This window comes from Thalassophryne amazonica, chromosome 15 (assembly GCF_902500255.1).
Source record: "Thalassophryne amazonica chromosome 15, fThaAma1.1, whole genome shotgun sequence".
Lineage (NCBI taxonomy): Eukaryota > Metazoa > Chordata > Actinopteri > Batrachoidiformes > Batrachoididae > Thalassophryne > Thalassophryne amazonica.
Window position 1 is genome coordinate 16,368,788 of NC_047117.1, and position 19,307 is coordinate 16,388,094.

Sequence of the window (19,307 nt, forward strand, 5' to 3'; positions counted from 1 at the left end):
GATGTTTTACACTGGATACCCTTCATAATGCAACCTCACGTGACTCGGAGAATGGGCACAAATGGAACTGAGAACCTTTTGTTTTGGAAGCAAGTGCACTGACAGGTGCACAGAGGCAGCAGTGCTCTGCTTTTACAGTAGATCTGTATCCTGCATCAGTTACAGAGCTGCAGGTTAATCTTTGAACCTTTGAAGGACAAGCGTCTTTATCACATGTAGCTGTCATTAATTGCCCTGTTTTAAAACAATGCAGAGGTTCAAAACAGGGGAAAAAATGCACTGTGCACTTACAAAGAGTCTAATATCAGTAAACACTTCAAATAGGAGTAAACACTTCAAATCTTTAGAAACGGGTGTGAGTTAATGATCAAAACAGAAGAGAACAAAACCACACTTTTAGGAAAAAATACATGAAAAATCCTTTTTTTTCTCTAAAATTTTTTAACCTTCAAGGCAGCAGTTCATTTAATATGAAGTCAAAAATATATGGAATTTGGTTTCACTGACATTACACATACTTTATTGATTTACTTTGTTACACGTTTTGAGTAGGTGATAACAGAACATGTATACATTGGGACAATCAAAAGTGCACTCATAATATTGTTTTACCTCAAATAATTAATTAGATTTAGTATACCATATTTTCCAAACTATATGTTGCTGCTTTTTATTACTTTTTTTTTGGGGGGGGGGGGGGGGGTGTCCTATGACTTATATTCTAAACCAATTTGTATATGAAATATACTGCATTATCATCTATGGCCATAAGATGGCACTGTCCACACACATGGCCCGCTGTTGCTCTGTGCTGAATGGGGTACTGTGATTCACAGATGTGAATGAGAGACAGAATCTCACTCTTAAAGAATGAGTAAATTAAAGAAAAAGCTCAAATTGAAAGACCCCACTTGAATAAAAAGAAGGAATATACTACTTAGAACAAAACGTGTTTGGCTTGTACAACACAGCGCCAACTACTGTAAGGAGGGACCTAGCAGTCAATATGTGCCACTGATTTCAAAATGGCTCTTTTCAACCAGAGATGCGGTGCTGTGACATGTCAATTATTTGTGTGGCACCTGGGGTGTCCAATCAGACTTCAGGGGAGTCCAGTGCCTCCCAGCTACACTCATGCCAGGAAGTGTTCAACATTTGACATTTCCTGTTTCACTGTGGACTCAAAATTGAGCACTTCCTGTTTCAGTCTCAACTTGTCACTGAACCACGAGATCCCACAAGATCTCGTTTATTGTCAAACCAGGAAGTGTTCAACATTTGACTTTTCTTTTTTATTTAATGAGACAAAGTTACACAGAAACCTTACAGAGGATTAAATACAACAGCAAAAACAACATATCAAAGAACAGGCAAATTAAAAAAAACAGATCAAAACTAGAGGAAATTATTAAAAATAAAAAACTTTCCAAAGTTAAACACATTTGACATTTCCTGTTTCACTGTGTGCTCAAAATTTGGCGCTTCCTGTTTCAGTCTCAACTTGCCACTGAATTCCCGCAAGATTCCACGAGCTCTCATGTATTGTCAGTCCAGGGAGTGTTCAGCATTTGACATTTCCTGCTTCACTGTGGACTCAAAATTTGGGACTTTCTGTTTGGGACTCAGTGTACCATTAGCGAGCTTCGCGCCACTGTGTGGCGCTTCGTATAAATCATCGATATTGGAAATCTATAGAAATTGTAATCATGGCAGCCTGCAAGTTTTTTGTTTTTGTTTTTTTTTTTTGTAGTTGGTGGGTGACTAACAGGCTTGTCTGTTGAAGGTGGACCCAGCTGCCTTAGACGGCAGCAACACACTCTAATGCCTGCCTATGGTGCCAGTTCTGGCCCGAGGGTCCACTAGTCCCAAGGTTCACTGGTTCTAACCTCTTTATTATTTGATGGTGTATATTACAACCCCAAATTGATTTTAAAGTTCACAAATACTCGTATATGTAATACTTTCAAATAGCTAACAAACCAGATGTTTTGTTCAATTTACAAAAATAAAACATGTGATTCTGATGACATAAACCATTAATCACCTTTAACTGTACTGTTGTCTATAAATCTGTTGAATTGAAAATTAACAAACAACAAATAATGGTACTTCACCAAAATTAAATGTTTTTTTAACTGTCACACTTTTGTAACATTACTTAACCTACTTTAGTGCAACATATAGCTTACCATCAATGTAAAAACAACTTCAACATGTTCTTCTTCTTACTAGGACTAGTGGCCACCAAAAAAACAAACAAAAAAAAAACATTCTGAGTGTTATTTTTTCAAATTATTAGAATGCTGGCCATAGTGGATATTGTTGGGTTTTGACTTACTGTTTGTAATGCTTAAGAATAAACTAATGTAGTTTAAACCTTGTTGACTTTCAAATCAGGTTGGATTTTGACTGTTTTATTGTTAGCATCAAAAATTTACAAAAGGAAGTAATGGCGATCAATGTATTTGTTTTTATTTCATCTTATTTATCTGGTAACTGTACAACATATGCATACACCTGAAAACAATGTACCATAGTAAAAACAGTAATATACATAAATACTGTGATAATTATTTACAATTGGTGTTGAGACTGGCAGCACACACATTGTTGGCTCATTGACCTTTTTACCCAGGAACTTGTATAGGCTGGAACAATTCTGGAATTGTTCCAGCCTATACAAGTTCCGCTTTTAGCACACAAGTGAAGAAGCATTAATTGTCTTTATTGGAGGGAGGAAAAAACAAATCTTGATTTTTACCCGAGACCAAAATATGGCCATCGGGTATTGCATCCGTCAGTCTGTCTGTCCATCTGTCTGTGCCCAGCATAACTCCAGTCCTATTACTGCCAGGGTCTTCAAATTCACAGGGAGCATTCTTGAGACATAGACGTTAGACAAGTTCAAAGATGGTTAACTTTGACCTTTTCTAAGGGGTCAAAAGGTCACATTCTTTCTACACGCTCAGCAAACCATTTCTATTAGTGTCAGGATCTTCAAATTCACACGGAGCATTCTTGGGAGACAGACCTTGAACATGTTCAAAGACGGCTAACCTTTACCTTTTCTAAGGGAAAGCATGCAAGGCACTGGCAGCGGCCCACAGGGAGGCGCCCCAGCACTACACCAGTGAGCAGCGGGGGGAGTCACAAGAGCCTACACACTCTTTCATTGATTAAATGCTCATACGGCCGAGGGTATCTTAGCACTGCATTATATTTCAGCATTTAAATCTCCAAAAATAAGACAGTCATACTTCATTGAAATCTTTCAGTAATATCTTTGAGCAGAACACCCTGATCATTATAAATGTCCTTTCTGTCCATTCGTCTGTCCAGAACTGATGTCATTACTGCAGCATCTGTACCCCCCATTGTAGGTGCTTGTCTCCTTATTTTGTAATTGTTTGAGCCTTCAAATACTTGATCCTAAGTATCTTTTAATCTAATTCGGGGTTTTCACGTATCCCATAATCCCTTGTGCGCCAGAGAGTCGCTGCCGTCAAAACAACATAGAGAATCCACATGATGACAATTGCAAATGAATATTATACTACAAAAATGTATTTTTTTATGTTTTCATCACGTTAATAAGAGACTGCTGCATGATACCCTGAAAACTTGCTAAAACAATTATAACAAATAATCCGTGTCTGCTACGTTTAATCTGCATGGAATTTAATAAACGCAAACCGAATTTCAGACATATTATATATTTTAGTCTGGAACAAAGAGGACAAACAGTGTTGTAAAAAACAATAATCAAGACGTTAAAGAGCAAACTTCACTTTCCCCCAGAAGGACATGATCAGGAAGCGAGCGTAGCTCACAGCAGATCCCATTGAAAATAACGGAGAGTCAGCCTGTGATTCTCGCATGTTTACATAAAATAAATGCAATAACAACATCTAAAAACCCAGAGAATATATTCATGAGAGTTTTAGGCACAATCACTGCTGGACTGATAGTATTGCACACCGGGCATTTGCCCGGTGGCCTGATGGCCTATTGGCCTGCGGATTTTTTTTTTTTTTACACGAAGTAAAGTGAGCTGTGAGCTTTTCTTTTTTTTTTCTGTAGTAGTTACGACTCGTCCTCACGTCTTAAAGCGCGGTGACAACAGCACACCTGCGCTGAGCTTTACAAAGACATTCTGAGCTGAGCCGCTCTGTATCTGCACGTTAAAACAGCTGATCCTCCACGATGCGTCAACAACTAACACTGTTTTCCACTCAAATGCACCTAAACTCTCTTTCTGGGGAGCGCATGATGTGAAAACACAATAAAACTTTCTGACCTGTAAATCTGGTCATGTTTTCTGCATAAATAAATGTTATCCATTCTTTGTGCTCAAACACCAAAGCAGGGGCAAATCCAGATGGAATGGGGGCGTGGGGCAAGGATGCCCCCCCCCACAACACCCCTAGATTAAAGGTCCAGTTTTGAAGCCTTTTTTTACTACAACTACTAATACTACTTAAGAATAATAATTGCGACAAGTAAAATGTTTAGAGAAAATTTAAATGTTAGAAAAATGTTAGAAAGAATTTAATAGTTACATTAATAAGCAATGTAGGTTAGAAATTACAAGTTTTACTGTTACAGTGGCGTCAACAGTTAAATATGAGGTCAAGAAAGAGGTCTTTATTTTACTTTTTATAAAACTAGTATATATTTTCATTGAAGTCAAGAAAGGATGACTATAAAGTAAGGCGGGGACCACTACGGCCATGACGGTAAGTGAAGGTTAACTTCAGCTATTAATTGATGAACAGCAACCTAACTTGTTCATAAATCAGACATCTATGTGTGAGAGAGACATTCTGATCTTCTGGTCCAAAGTAAAGTGCTGTCTAACTGGGTCACTCAGATATGAATTAAGGTTGGATATTATTTTTGTTCATGCTAACTCTGACAGTCACGTAACCTAGCCTAGCAATGTAACCTGTGCAAATGGTGTGCATGGCTAGCTACCATGCTGTCGCCGCCAGGTTGTTTCTTTATTCTTTATTCTATTTGTGTGATGGTCGTGCGTCGGTCATACGAAGTATGCTGTTTTGCACAGTCTGCGGTGCGGTGGTGTGGTATAACGGCATCCCTGTCTAAAATGTATTTTCCCAAGTCCTGGCATAATTTCACATACCTAACATTTTACTTTAAATTGAGAGTCATTCTCTAAGTTGATTAGCAACACAAATGGGTAATAAAAGAAATCCTTGATGTTACTTGTAGCTTGTAGTGAGATAGACAACTGTCTCCAGCTTGTGGCCTTTTTGTGTATTGCAGTTTCAAAAGTTCAACCTTTGTATCCAGTCATTGGTCCAGTCATCCAGTCATTTCTTGCTTTATATGATGAACTGTATCACACAAGTAATGATATATTATTTATAGTATAGCCTACAGTATTTCTATAACAAATGTTTTTATATAATTTCTATTTCTAAATTTAAGTAACAAGGCTGAATGAAATGACGGCTTATTATGTCTAAAAAGTAATGTGACCTACTGTCAATAGATCTTACTTTTGATAAGCCTATGATAACTGTGTTTCGGGAGAACTTTTCATAATGCTTCTTATAGTGTTAAAATGTATGTGTCTCCTGGTGCACATTGATCGGTTAAGGGACCAAAAAAAAAAAAAAAAACGCACTGTCACAGCAGGCTTAATTATTTTCCCCTTCGATACCTGGTGGTGGCCTGGTCTTGGTTAAAAATGCCCGGCCTGAAAAATTTCCCCAGTCCAGCCCTGGGCATAATATAAAATAGTTTTATGTTGCGATGTTAATGGTGTTGTCTGTGTGCAGCAGTTAAAGTGCAGCGTGATCAGAGCGTTTCAATGCAGTTCTCAATGTTACTGAGATCTTGCAGCACGGTGACCTCTCTGAGGTTTGCGAGATTTGAAACCTGAAAAGCCTCAATACTCTCAGTTTGAAAGCTGGCTGATAGAACAAAGGACATTTCTCTTAACACATAGCTGCAGCTATGCGATATCAGCAAAAACATACGACAAATCTCACTTTCAAAGCACCTTAGTACTTCTTGGTGTGGGAGAGTAGTGGGTAAGTAAATTGTGACCTGCTGACCAGATTACCTGAAGGACTGAATTCAATATTTTTTAAAAAGTTATACATTGTGGGTATACATTAAGCTTGGTTGTCCGTGTTCACGTACCTCTGTGGATGATGTCATATCACGTCTCAAGTTATTTGCAAGATGCAACTTTCTGTACAGACTGATAGAAATCTGACAGAAACTGAAGAATTATTATCCGTGGTATGGCTCAAATGGTACAGGGCTTTGGGATCGTGCACCATCAAACTGTTGATGTACAGAAAACACATGTATTAGGTGTAAATGTGCTTTTGTTTGTTCTTTCAATTTCCTGAAGGGAAATATACCACAAAAGGTTTGGCAAGGTTGTTTCCTTATTTATACCTTGTCATGTTTTAATTAATTTTAAAAATCTTTTTTTAAAGATTTGAAATGATAAGGTGCCTTAAAATTGCATTTTCTGAGTTTTAATGTTTTCTTACAGTGTGGTTAATTTTAAATAGTGGTGCGTATTAAATCGTGTCTTGACTTCACAGAGTATGACAAGCACCCCCCTGGTGTTTGTTTGAAAATTTTGGCTTAACGTACTGGACAGATCTGGACAAAAATGAGCATGAGATGATTTTGGATAAGCGATCACATTTACATCTATATGTAACAATGTGTGTTTTTCATCATGGTAGCATCATCTTCTGTATGTGTGCACATGCCGTTTACAATCTGAGCAGTAGTGTTGCACAGTTTGGAGCCTAGGAGCTGATAACACCAGAAAGGCGCATATCACTAACCTGAAAAATACAGAGAGAGAGAGAGAGTTACGTAAATACTGAAAAGGGAAAATTGATTTAAAAAAGAAACAACACTCAGTAATTTAATATTAAAAACCCTTGCATAACATCCACTGTGAATATTACAATAGAATACACAATACTGTATACTATATATTTTTTTTACATTTCTTTTAATGTGGCAAAATATTTTCCGTGAGCACGTTCACATTCTTATCTTATATCGCAGCGACACAGATCTGTCATGTTCACACACCTGTTGGTTAGTGCTCATATACTGATTTTCCAACTCTTCCAGCACACTCCACTAGTTTTTAAAACCCACCTGATCCATCAGGAGAGCCAATCTGCATCATTCAACTTGCAAAAATAATGCAGCAGGGGGTGGGGTGGGGTGGGGGGGCAATGTTTGATGCCATCAGAATAAGTAGACTGTGATCAGATGATGCAAAAACTGTATATAAACCACCGTCAGATGTGCATTTCATCTCAGTGGTGCTAAGAGTGTTTTGAACATGTGCAACACACTCAGGACAGCTGAGCGAATGGGACCAAATATGTAGATGTTCACAGACTGCCAACCGTTGGTCTTCGGGCCGCAAGTCAATATGTGGTCGGATGTGTTATTCTGATGCAATTCGGCCTCAATCAGCGTGTCATGGGGGTATTACATTCAGTAGCTGCTGAGAAGTTTTCCACAGCTGCTAATGAAGTAACTACTGTATATAAAGTAACTGTAAATAACGTAAATAATAAAGTAACTTTTCAAAGTTACTTTGGCAGCACTGACTGCTAATAATTAGTAATTAGTAATTACTTAATGAGAACTTTTTGACCAACCCCACCCACACTTGTGATACTTTCTTACCAAGCCCGATCCGAGAGTTAACCCGCAGGTTACAGGTTGAACTGGTGCATCACCACACTCCACCTACCACTAATTATCCAAGTCACACCATTGCCCCAAGACAACACTACACACAAGTAAAATTTAAACCCCATGAGCAGCACACTTGGCAACAGTTGTGAAGAAAAACTCCTACAGGCATTACTAAGGGAGCTACGACCACTACCTTTGCAACCCCCCCAGACTAAACAAAACCAACTGTTTTAGTTTCCTTAGATGACCCCAAAACACAATCAGGCTGTTCCCAAAAATAAAAACTAGCCTCAAGCCAGTTATCCAAGATGGCTGCCAAAATAAGTTAGTTTTTTTTGTTGTTGTTTTTTTCTTCACTAAAACACGTTTACACAACATATAAACAACTTAAAAATCACAGAGATTCAATGGGAAGACCATTGCAGGTCACAGCAAACTCATTTGTGCCTAAACTAAATTCATTCATGGGTTTAAGTTTCAAAACGGCGTCCAAAATGGCCATCAATAGACCCTTATTATTAAAATACACAGTAGGAACAAACAATAGACTTAATAATGAACAAAAAAAAAAAAACTATTTTGGCAGCCATCTTGGACGCCATCTTGGATAACTGGCTTGAGGCCAGTTTTTATTTTTGGGAACATCCTGATTGTGTTTTGGGGTCATCTAAGGAACCTAAAAAAAGTTGGTTTGGTTTAGTCCTGGGGGCAGGGGTGCAAAGGTAGTGGTCATAGCTCCCCTGGATTATAGAAGGAAACCTCAAGTTGATCAGACTCAGTGGGGTGACCATCTGCTTTGGCTGTACAAAAACAAAACAATGAAATAATTCAAAGGCACAACTTCCAAGTTCTGTTGTTGTGTTCACCCATTGATTCTAATTACTGATTCTGATTTATAACAAATTCTCATATATTCTCATTCTTTCATATTAGTTGCAAAGATGTGACTTTTCTTTAAAATGACACATATAATCATTTATCTGTCCGTATGTGTCAGTCCTGTGGTGGACTGACAATATAGGTTTTGTTGGGTGGAGCTCAAGCACAGTACATAACATTTAATTCAGTTTTAAATTAATATATTTTTTTAAAATTTCATTATTGTATTTTGTTTCTCTCAGTTGCAGTTTTTTTTAGAGACAATATAATAACCTGTACTTTTTAAAAATCCATTTCTGAAGTCTCTAAGGAAATTAAGAACTCTGTTTTTGTGTGTTTCCTCACATTGTGCCTGAGAGGAGTGCGAGAAGGAAACATAAGATCCATGCTGCTGGTTTAGGTTTGGCTTTAACCATGGTCTCAACAACACAATGGCAGTGGGGGCAACGTATAAATTCAGGATCGTCTTGTAGATCTTCTACTGAGACACATCTTTCACTTGGAGGCTGTCCTGTAACTGCTATTCAGAGGACAAAGGGACGAAGGCAAGAGAGGATACATGGTGGATAAAAGATGATAGCGGATTAAAAAAAAAAAGAAGCATTCATTCAGTATTATCACTTCTAAAATTGGTTTGTATTGTTACTCAGAGAAAATTGGAAAAAAGGTCTCTTACTTTGTGTTGATGGGTGTATTACAGTTACTGAGCTCTGCAGATGTCTGGTGACAGCAGGTGGTACTGTGGGTATTGCCAGGACAGGGAAGGAACCTGGCTGTTCTGTGACTATAAAACAGAAAAAAGCTGAACACAATGAGCTGGTAAAAAAACAAATGGCATAAGAGGAGTAGGATATTGGTTTATTGGCATCGGGGTGAATATGAGGCATTATTGTAAAGCACATTGAGCATTTGTTGCAGATGGAAAAGTGCTATATAAATACCATTACCATTTACCTGCTTGTCTGTAGGTGGGCGGAGGATCCGGGTATGAAGCGAGGGAGGCATCGTAGGTAGGCGGTGGATGGATGTAGTATACTTCTGTGTCCACGGCAGAATGTTGAAGACCAGCCTCCTCATACGATGGAGGGTCCATCAGAACATCATCTAATCAATTTGGGGGGGTTAGTGATCAAGATGAAAAAAGTCCAAATATGTACATTCTTGCAGGATTTCTGTTCATTTGAAGATAAAACTTAGATGTTTTTTTTTTTTATTGCCACATATGGACGTTATATTCGTGTTGATTAGTGGAACTTGACATTTTATACCCAGTGAAGAATTTAGTTCTCCAAAGTGAAGCTGAGTGCAGGGTGGTGGGGGAGACCTTGGCTCACTACAGATTGACTCAGAACAAGAGCATTTAATAAAACAGTCACTTGACAGTTAAAGTGGTTGAATAAAATATGTTACACAGTTGTATTATGTGGCAACAGCAGCATCAAGCTAGTGGGTGTGCTCTCCCAAAAATAGATTTAATAAATGCATCAATCTGCTCATTGAGGGACAAATTAATCCAGAAAAAGCCGCTGTTCCTACCTCAAATTGCATAAATATGCGACGGAGAACTTTAAAAGAGTATCGCACATGTCAACGTCATTGCATGGCCACGGAGTTACAGAAGCATAAATCAGTCTTTAGGATTTAGGATCCGTGTGTTGCCCCCTTTAACATCAATGACAGCTTGGAGTCTTTTTTGGTCATTGTGGATGAGGATCTCTGATGATAAAGCTGCCATTGAATATGTCTTGGACTTTATTTACATCATTTACGAAGCAATACAAACAGTATGGCAATCTATGGTAAATCTGTGTGGAGTAGACAGTTCTCAAATTTGATTAACAAAAACAAGCAGAACTCAAAGTTCTTGTTCAGCATGGTGGCAACACATATTCATGGACAACAACCTGTAAGTCATTCTCCTTTTACAGCACAAGATTTCTTGGATTACTTTCAGAAGAGAATAGACGACATAAGGTTAAACATATCCCAGCATGCCTTAACCCAGCCACTACACCCTGCTATTGAGGTGGGTGCCATTACTGAGGTATTACCTAAATTTACGGAATTTGATAGTATCTCACTAGGTGCGCTGATGAATCTCATAACATCTACAAAAGGAACTACCTGCTTATTTGATCCTAATCCAACAAAACTGTTTAAGGACCTGTGGCCCACTCTTGGGCCGACTGTCATTATTAATCTCTCATTAACCTCTTGACCCTAGTATAATGAAAAACTATAGGCTGATATCTAATCTATCATTTTGTTCTAAAATTCTGGAAAAAAGTGGTTTCACAGCAGCTCGTGGACTACCTTACTAAGAACAATCTTTTTGAGCCACTGCAGTCTGCTTTTAGAAAATATCATTCCACAGGGACGGCTCTCACTAAAGTGGTGAATGATCTTCTGCTTGCAATGGATTCAGACACCACTGCGGGTCTGTTGCTGTTAGATCTCAGTGCTGCGTTTGATACAGTCGATCATCATATTCTACTCAAGAGGCTGGAAAATCATTCTGGAATTACTGGGAATGCCCTTGCACGGTTGACATCATACCGGACCAGTCATTCTCACTGTGTTTTGTACAACAACACTACTTCTAACCTGAGTGACATGAAATTTGGGGTTCCACAGGGTACCAAGGCCTCCTGCTTTTCTCCCTTTATATAGCACATATAGCACATATTGTGGCGTTATGGGATTACCTTTCATTGTTATGCTGATGATACTCAGTTATACATGCCGATAACTGCTAGTAATCGCATCCACATAAAATCCTTATAAGGATTGCCTTGCATCAGCAAAAAGGTGGATGTCTAGCAATTTCCTACTTTTAAACTCTGACAAAACTGAAATGATGGACTTGGTCTAGTGAGATATCGGCATCAATTTAACCAGCTAAAGCTTAGCTTAAGCTCGTGTGTCATACATCGCACCGACAAAGTGAGGAACCTTGGTGTAATTTTTGATCCTACATTGTTCTTTGACTTCAGATATTACAAGGACTGCTTTCTTCCACGTGCAAAATATAGCAAAGATTCGTCCCAACCTGTCTATGGCTGATGCTGACTCTGATTCATGCATTTTTTTCTTCTAGATTGGACTACTGCAATGTTCTATTTTCTGGTTTACCGCAGTCCAGCATTAGGGCTCTCCAATTGGTTCAAAATGCTCCTGCCAGACTTTTGACAGGAAGCAGAAAGTTTGGCCACATTACACCTATTTTGGCATCTCTTCACTGGCTTCCTGTCCCAGTGAGATCAGATTTTAAGGTTCTGTTACTATCCTATAAAATTATTCACAGTCTAGCACCTCCCTACGTAGCTGACCTGATTAAACCTTATGTACCGGCCCGGGGTCTGCATTCTCAGGGTGCAGGACTACTTTGTGTCCTTAGGGTGAATAAAAAGGGTGTGGGTCACAGAGCATTCTCTTATCGTGCCCCTGTTCTGTGGAATGATCTCCCTGCGTCAATAAAACAGTCAGACTCTGCACAGACTTTCAAGTCCAGACTTAAGACACACTTATTTTCCCTTTCATATACAAGCTAGCATAGTAGCATAGTATGTTACTATGCTTTTTACTCTTTTAAATTCATTTAATTCATTTAATTAGGAAACGGTGCCTCAACTTTATCTAAAATCTGGGTCTTTTAGTGAAGCTTGGGACTAGTGGCCGGCGATCACCTTACTATTTCTTCTGTTTTTCTTGTTGCTTAATGCTGACAAATTATACTGTATTTGTTGTCTTTCTGCTGCCTGATTCTGTTTTTTTCTCTCTGTTTGAGATGCAGCTCCATCCAGAAGTGGGAGTGGGTGTCTTCTTCTGCAATGGTCATGAAATTGACAGGATCTGTGGACCCAAATGACTCCCACCCCTCCTTTCCCCAGCCAGCTTTGCATCGTGGACACCCGCATGGACTCCCAAAATGTCCTGTATATTTGTATTGTAAAGTGTGTTGGTAGCATGGCCCATCAGAGGGTCACACCTTTGAGTCTGGTCTGCTTGAGGTTTCTTCCTTAATATCATCAGAGGGAGTTTTTTCTTACCACTGTCACCTGTGTGCTTGCTGTGGGGGTTGGTAAGGTTAGACCTTACTTGTGTGAAGCGCCTTGAGGCAGCTTTGATGCTATATAAATGAAATAAATTGAATGAAATTGACTATATGGTTTTTTACTATTCCTGTGAATTGACTTTCAGATACTCATTTAAACAGTGTAAATGAAAAATAAGGCAATATAATTATAGTGTGTAACACTTAACACACAGAAATCAGACATCCTGTCTATCACTCCTACAGTTATAATGTCTTGTCAGAAACTCACCTAAAACCAAGTGTGTCAACCATTACACACAACTATTGTACACAGTCACATAACAGCAGCTCACATGGGGTTAATGCTGGTATGTGACCCAAAATTATTTCTGCTCTACACAGATCTCACCTACAAAAAGTGATGCCTACGTCATACAAAACAGAACGCCGTGACGTGTGAGACACAAGAGCGGTGGTCTTACCTTGGACAAACGAGGAAGTGAGCTGGCAATAAGATCTGACTGATAGGAAGAAAAATCAAACCACGTCTGTTGGAAACGTGACATCACAGCTCGCTGAACCTGTTCTCCTTTGGAATTACAAACGTTACATTCCCCACACAACAAACCAATCCTCTCTGCCTGGTCTCCTTACGTAAATTTACACACACGACCAGTTTTCCTGTACATGAAGTTGCAACAACTAGTTTCCCCAAAGGCAGTCATTGTCTGGCAGCAGGTGTAGCCGTACCTGATTTATTTAATCACTGCCACATAAAACCTGTTGGCTTTCAGCACTGGTTCATGGAATCAGGAATTTCTTATTCATGTATAGAAGCTGTTGCAATTAAAAGACATTTTTAACTGGAATATAAGACTAATTATTTCAAATTAGCTACGAAAACCAAATAAACATTTAGCAATCATCAGTTAAAACAATGCTGTAGCAATAATTTAACTGGGAGAAATTATAACCAACCAATTTGAACCATTTCACATTTTAACCATGTTCTTATCATAAGTCCAAAGGTCTCTTTGCAATATTCTGGTTCAGTTCTTTGTCCTACACAACATTACTGAGCAAAAAAATAGTGCGCATTCACTTTAACATATGATCACGTGCTTGATTGTAAAACTATAACCATCTATGACACCCAGTTCTTAAAATATGTGGATTAATAGTTTTCCATCCATAGCTGTCGGAAGAGGATTTGGGTTGGGGGGGGGGGGGGGGGGGGGGCGTTGGAGTGATGTGTGTCCCGCTAAGCCAAAAAGAACACATCCACAAACGCTATACGCAATATTTAAACAGCACTAAATGTACTGCTTTTAATTTAAATCCCTACTCTGTGACAGGGCACAGACATCAGGCACATAAACACACAAGCATCATCAGCATCACCAAATCAACAGATACAAGAAAAATGGCCAGCTGGCGTTCCAGCTAATAACACTGGATTCTGTGATAGGGTATAGCTTTAATAGAACACTAATTAACAATTGCTTATTATTCTCCAAAACTTCCAAACATTGAATTGTTGAGTAAATAACAACAGGCAAGTAATGTTAAATGTTTTAATATGCTTATTTATTTATTTATTTATTTGTCGTCATCTGACAGAAGGTACTGGGACATCTGCTCTCCCCCCCCCCCCCCCCCCCCCACTTCCTACGGCTGTTTCCACTTGAATTCCATAGGCCTGAATTTGTGGATAAAGAATTTGTTTTGATAGTTCATTGAGCTTCATTGTTGTCTTAATATATACAGTGAGGAAAATAAGTATTTGAACACCCTGTGGTTTTGCAAGTTCTCCCACTTAGAAATCATGGAGGGGTCTGAAATTTTCACCTTAGGTGCATGTCCACTGTGAGAGACATAATCCAAAAAAAAAAAACGAATGATTTTTTTTTTTTTTAAATAATTTATTTGTTTGTTACTGCTGCAAATAAGCATTTGACCCCCTACTAACCAGCAAGAATTCTGGCTAAGACAGACCTGTTAATTTTTCTTTAAGAACCCCTCTTATTCTGCGCTCTACCTGTATTAACTGCACCTGTTTGAACTTGTTACCTGTATAAAAGACACCTGTTCACACACTCACTCAATCACACTCCAACCTGTCCATCATAGCCAAGACCAAAGAGCTGTCTAAGGACACCAGAGACAAAACTGTAGACCTGCACAAGGCTGGGATGGACTACAGGACAACAGGCAAGCAGCTTGGTAGAAGACAACAACTGTTATGATTATTTATTAGAAAGTGGAAGAAACACGAGATGACTGTCAATCTCCCTCAGTCTGGGATTCCATGCAAGATCTCACTTTGTGGGGTAAGGATGATTCTGAGAAAGCTCAGAACTACACAGGAGGACCTGATCAATGACCTGAAGAGAGCTGGGACCACAGTCACAAAGATTACATTAGTAACACATGATGCTGTCATGGTCTAAAATCCTGCAGGGCAGCAAGGTCCCCCTGCTCAAGCCAGCACATGTCCAGGCCCGTTTCAAGTTCACCAGTGACCATCTGGACGATCCAGAGGAGGCATGGGAGAAGGTCATGTGGTCAGATGCGACCAGAATAGAGCTTTTTGGAATCAACTCCACTTACCATGTTTAGAGGATGAGAACAACCCCAAGAAAACCATCCCAACCATGAAGCATGGGGGTGGAAACATCATACTCTGGGGGTGCTCTTCTGCAAAGGGGACAGGACGACTGCACCGTATTGAAGGGAGGATGGATGGGGTCATGTATTGCGAGATTTTGGCAAACAACCTCCTTCCCTCAGTAAGAGCATTGAAGATGGGTCATGGCTGGGTCTTACAGCATGACAGTGACCCCAAACACACAGCCAGGGCAACTAAGGAGGGGCTCCGTAAGAAGCATTTCAAGGTCCTGGAGTGTCCTGGCCAGTCTCCAGACCTGAACTCAATAGAAAATCTTTGGAGGGAGCTGAAACTCCAAACCTGAAAGATCTAGAGAAGATCTGTATGGAGGAGTGGACCAAAATCCCTGCTGCAGTGTGCAAACCTGATGAAAAACTACAGGAAACATTTGACCTCTGTAATTGCAAACAAAGGCTACTGTACCAAATATTAACATTGATTTTCACAGGTGTTCAAATACCTATTTGCAGCAGTAACATACAAATAAATTATTTTAAAAAAAATCATACATTGTGATTTCTGGATTTTTGTTTTAGATTATGTCTGTCACAGTGGACATGCACCTAAGATGAAAATTTCAGACCCCTCCATGATTTCTAAGTGGGAGAACTTGCAAAATCGCAGGGTGTTCAAATACTTATTTTCCTCACTGTATATGTTACAGACATGAAGGAGCGAAGCTCTTCAGCATCTCACCATGTCATTTAGGTCCTTCAGACTTTTTTTTCAGTAAATGCCCCTCAGACCCCCCCAACTACAGCCTCTTAACGCCCCCCCAATTTTAAGCATTTTCTTGATTTGCATCTCACACGCCTGGAAAAAGAGTCCTCACCATGTAATTTAGGTCAGTCACACTTTATTTTCAGTAAATAGGCTGGTAGCAGAGCAACAATATCCTACTTCGAGGGGGCTTCACTCCCAAGACCCCCCAACTATGGCTCTCTTAACCCCCAGCCACTTTAAGCATTCTCACATGCCTGGAAAAAGAGTCCTTACCATGTAATTTAGGTCTGTAACACTTTATTTTCAGTAAATGCTTCTGGAGAGCGTTAGCATGGCTAAAAATCTTCAGCTTCACCCCCAGGCCCCCCAACTATGGCCCTCTTACCCCCCCACTCATTTTAAGCATTTTCTTGATTTGCATCTCACACGCCTGGAAAAAGAGTGTATAACTGTGTAATTTAGGTCTGTCACACTTTATTTTCAGTAAATATGCTGAGAGCATAAGCAGAGCAAAAATCTTCTACTTCTAGGGAGCTCCACCCCCCCCCCCCCCCCCAGCCCATATATTTTCCATATTTTTTTCCCTCTGCTTGGTCTAAAAAAGTAACCGTTACTGACTGCCACAATTATTTTTCCTGATTTCTTATAGTGTTTCTTAAAGCCAGAAAGTTGGCATTTGAAATGACTTTAGTTTTGTGTCATGTCTGTCATCTGCTTTTTTCTACAAAATTAAACAACTGAATGAACATCCTCCGAGGCTGGTGATTCCATAATTATTGCCAGGGGTTGTATGATTTCACACAAAGTGCAGCAACAGTGAAAATTTAACATTCTTAAACAAAACAGTAATAATACCACACTCATTTTGCACTCATCAAAAGGTTAGGATACTGTGCCCTCCAAAAGTATTGGAACACTTGGTATTTCACACATTTTAATTTGTTTATGCCATTTAAAATACAAGAAATACTAAAAAATATAAAGATCAAAAATTTCTAAAATTATCTTCCTCAAACTCAAACTTAAAGCAAATCTCTAAAACTTGATAAAACCTGTAAATAATAATCAGCTTTATTGCCAGTTTTCTTTAGACAAGTCAGCAGATGGAAACATGAACATGTCCAAATCACTGAACATGTCTTGGACTTTATTTACATCAATTATGAAGAAATACAACACTTTCTTTCACCAAAACATCAACTCTAGGTTTGCATCTCAGATGTACTATCTGGCAAATTGTAGATGAACTATCAGGTCTTCTTTTTAAGAAAATGCTCCCCTACAGCACTTCATCAGGAAGCTGGATTTTATATTTTTAATTAATTTATGTCAAGTTGTAGAGATTTGCTTTCAGTATGACTTTCAGGAAGATAAATTTAGATTTATTTATCTAAAGTTGTGTCACTGGTGTGTCAGACAGTAAAATTAAGAGGTTACACAGGTTTTATACAGAACAGAGAAATAAATTATGTGTATTTCTTTCAGCGTGAGTGTCTTCATGTTATATCTCATGAATCAACAGCTGTCTGCTCATTTAAAATCACTGAAACACATATATACAGTAGTGTTCAGAATAATAGTAGTGCTATGTGACTAAAAAGATTAATACAGGTTTTGAGTATATTTGTTATTGTTACATGGGAAACAAGGTACCAGTAGATTCAGTAGATTCTCACAAATCCAAGACCAAGCATTCATGATATGCACACTCTTAAGGCTATGAAATTGGGCTATTAGTAAAAAAAAAAAGTAGAAAAAGGGGGTGTTCACAATAATAGTAGCATCTGCTGTTGATGCTACAAACTCAAAACTATTATGTTCAAACTGCTTTTTTAGCAATCCTGTGAATCACTAAACTAGTATTTAGTTGTATAACCACAGTTTTTCATGATTTCTTCACATCTACGAGGCATGGAGTCAACCAGCTTGTGACACCTTTCAGCTGTTATTCCACTCCAAGATTATTTAACAACATTCCACAATTCATTCATATTTCTTGGTTTTGCTTCAGAAACAGCTTTTTTGATGTCACCCCACAAGTTCTCAATTGAATTTAGGTCCGGGGATTGGGCAGGCCACTCCAAAACATTAATTTTGTTGGTTTGGAACCAAGATTTTGCTTGTTTACTAGTGTGCTTGGGGTCATTGTCTTGTTGAAATACCCATTTCAAGGGCACGTCCTCTTCAGCATAAGGCAACATGACCTCTTCAAGTATTTTGACATATCCAAACTGATCCATGATACCTGGTATGTGATATATACGCCCAACACCATAGTAGGAGAAACATGCCCATATCATGATGCTTGCACCACCATGCTTCACTGTCTTCACTGTGAACTGTGGCTTGAATTCAGAGTTTGGGGGTCGTCTCACAAACTGTCTGCGGCCCTTGGACCAAAAAAGAACAATTTTACTCTCATCAGTCCACAAAATATTCCTCCATTTCGCTTTAGGCCAGTTGATGTGTTCTTTGGCAAATTGTAACCTCTTCTGCACGTCTTTTATTTAACAGAGGGACTTTGTGGGGGATTCTTGCAAATAAATTAGCTTCACACAGGCGTCTTCTAACTATCACAGCACTTACAGGTAACTCCAGACTGTTTTTGATCATCCTGGAGCTGATCAATGGGTGAGCCTTTGCCATTCTGCTTATTCTTCTATCCATTTTGATGGTTGTTTTCCGTTTTCTTCCACGCGTCTCTGGTTTTGTTGTCCATTTTAAAGCATTGGAGATCATTGTAGATGAACAGCCTATAATTTTTTGCACCTGCGTATATGTTTTCCCCTCTCCAATCAACTTTTTAATCAAACTATGCTGTTCTTCTGAACAATGTCTTGAACGTCCCATTTTCCTCAGGCTTTCAAAGAGAAAAGCATGTTAAACAGGTGCTGGCTTCATCCTTAAATAGGGGACATCTGATTCACACTTGTTTGTTCCACAAAATTGACAAACTCACTGACTGAATGCCACACTACTATTATTGTGAACACCCCCTTTTCTACTTTTTTTTTTTTTTTTTACTAATAGCCCAATTTCATAGCCTTAAGAGTGTGCATATCATGAATGCTTGGTCTTGTTGGATTTGTGAGAATCTACTGAATCTACTGGTACCTTGTTTCCCATGTAACAATAAGAAATATACTCAAAACCTGGATTAATCTTTTTAGTCACATAGCACTACTATTATTCTGAACACTACTGTGTGTGTGTGTGTGTGTGTGTGTGTGTGTGTGTGTGTGTGTGTGTGTGTGTGTGTGTGTGTGTGTGTGTGTGTGTATA

The 19,307-nt window shown here is 38.9% G+C and overlaps 1 protein-coding gene across 3 annotated transcripts; it reads right to left on the reverse strand.

Moving 5' to 3' along the window:
• Positions 1 to 5,818: 5,818 nt before the first annotated feature.
• Positions 5,819 to 13,203, reverse strand: LOC117526356 (lipopolysaccharide-induced tumor necrosis factor-alpha factor homolog). 3 transcript variants are annotated; one of them, XM_034188423.1, is made up of 5 exons: positions 13,117 to 13,203; positions 9,553 to 9,702; positions 9,275 to 9,382; positions 8,944 to 9,115; positions 5,819 to 6,839 (listed from the first exon to the last, which is right to left on the reverse strand). In XM_034188423.1, the coding sequence occupies exons 2-5, from the start codon at positions 9,689 to 9,691 to the stop codon at positions 6,737 to 6,739; spliced, it is 522 nt and encodes a 173-aa protein (XP_034044314.1). In that variant the 5' UTR covers positions 9,692 to 9,702; positions 13,117 to 13,203; the 3' UTR covers positions 5,819 to 6,736. The 3 variants fall into 3 exon arrangements, with proteins under 3 accessions (XP_034044314.1, XP_034044312.1, XP_034044313.1); XM_034188421.1 differs by having other exon boundaries at positions 8,944 to 9,118; XM_034188422.1 differs by lacking the exon at positions 13,117 to 13,203 and having other exon boundaries at positions 8,944 to 9,118; positions 9,553 to 9,780.
• Positions 13,204 to 19,307: the final 6,104 nt, after the last annotated feature.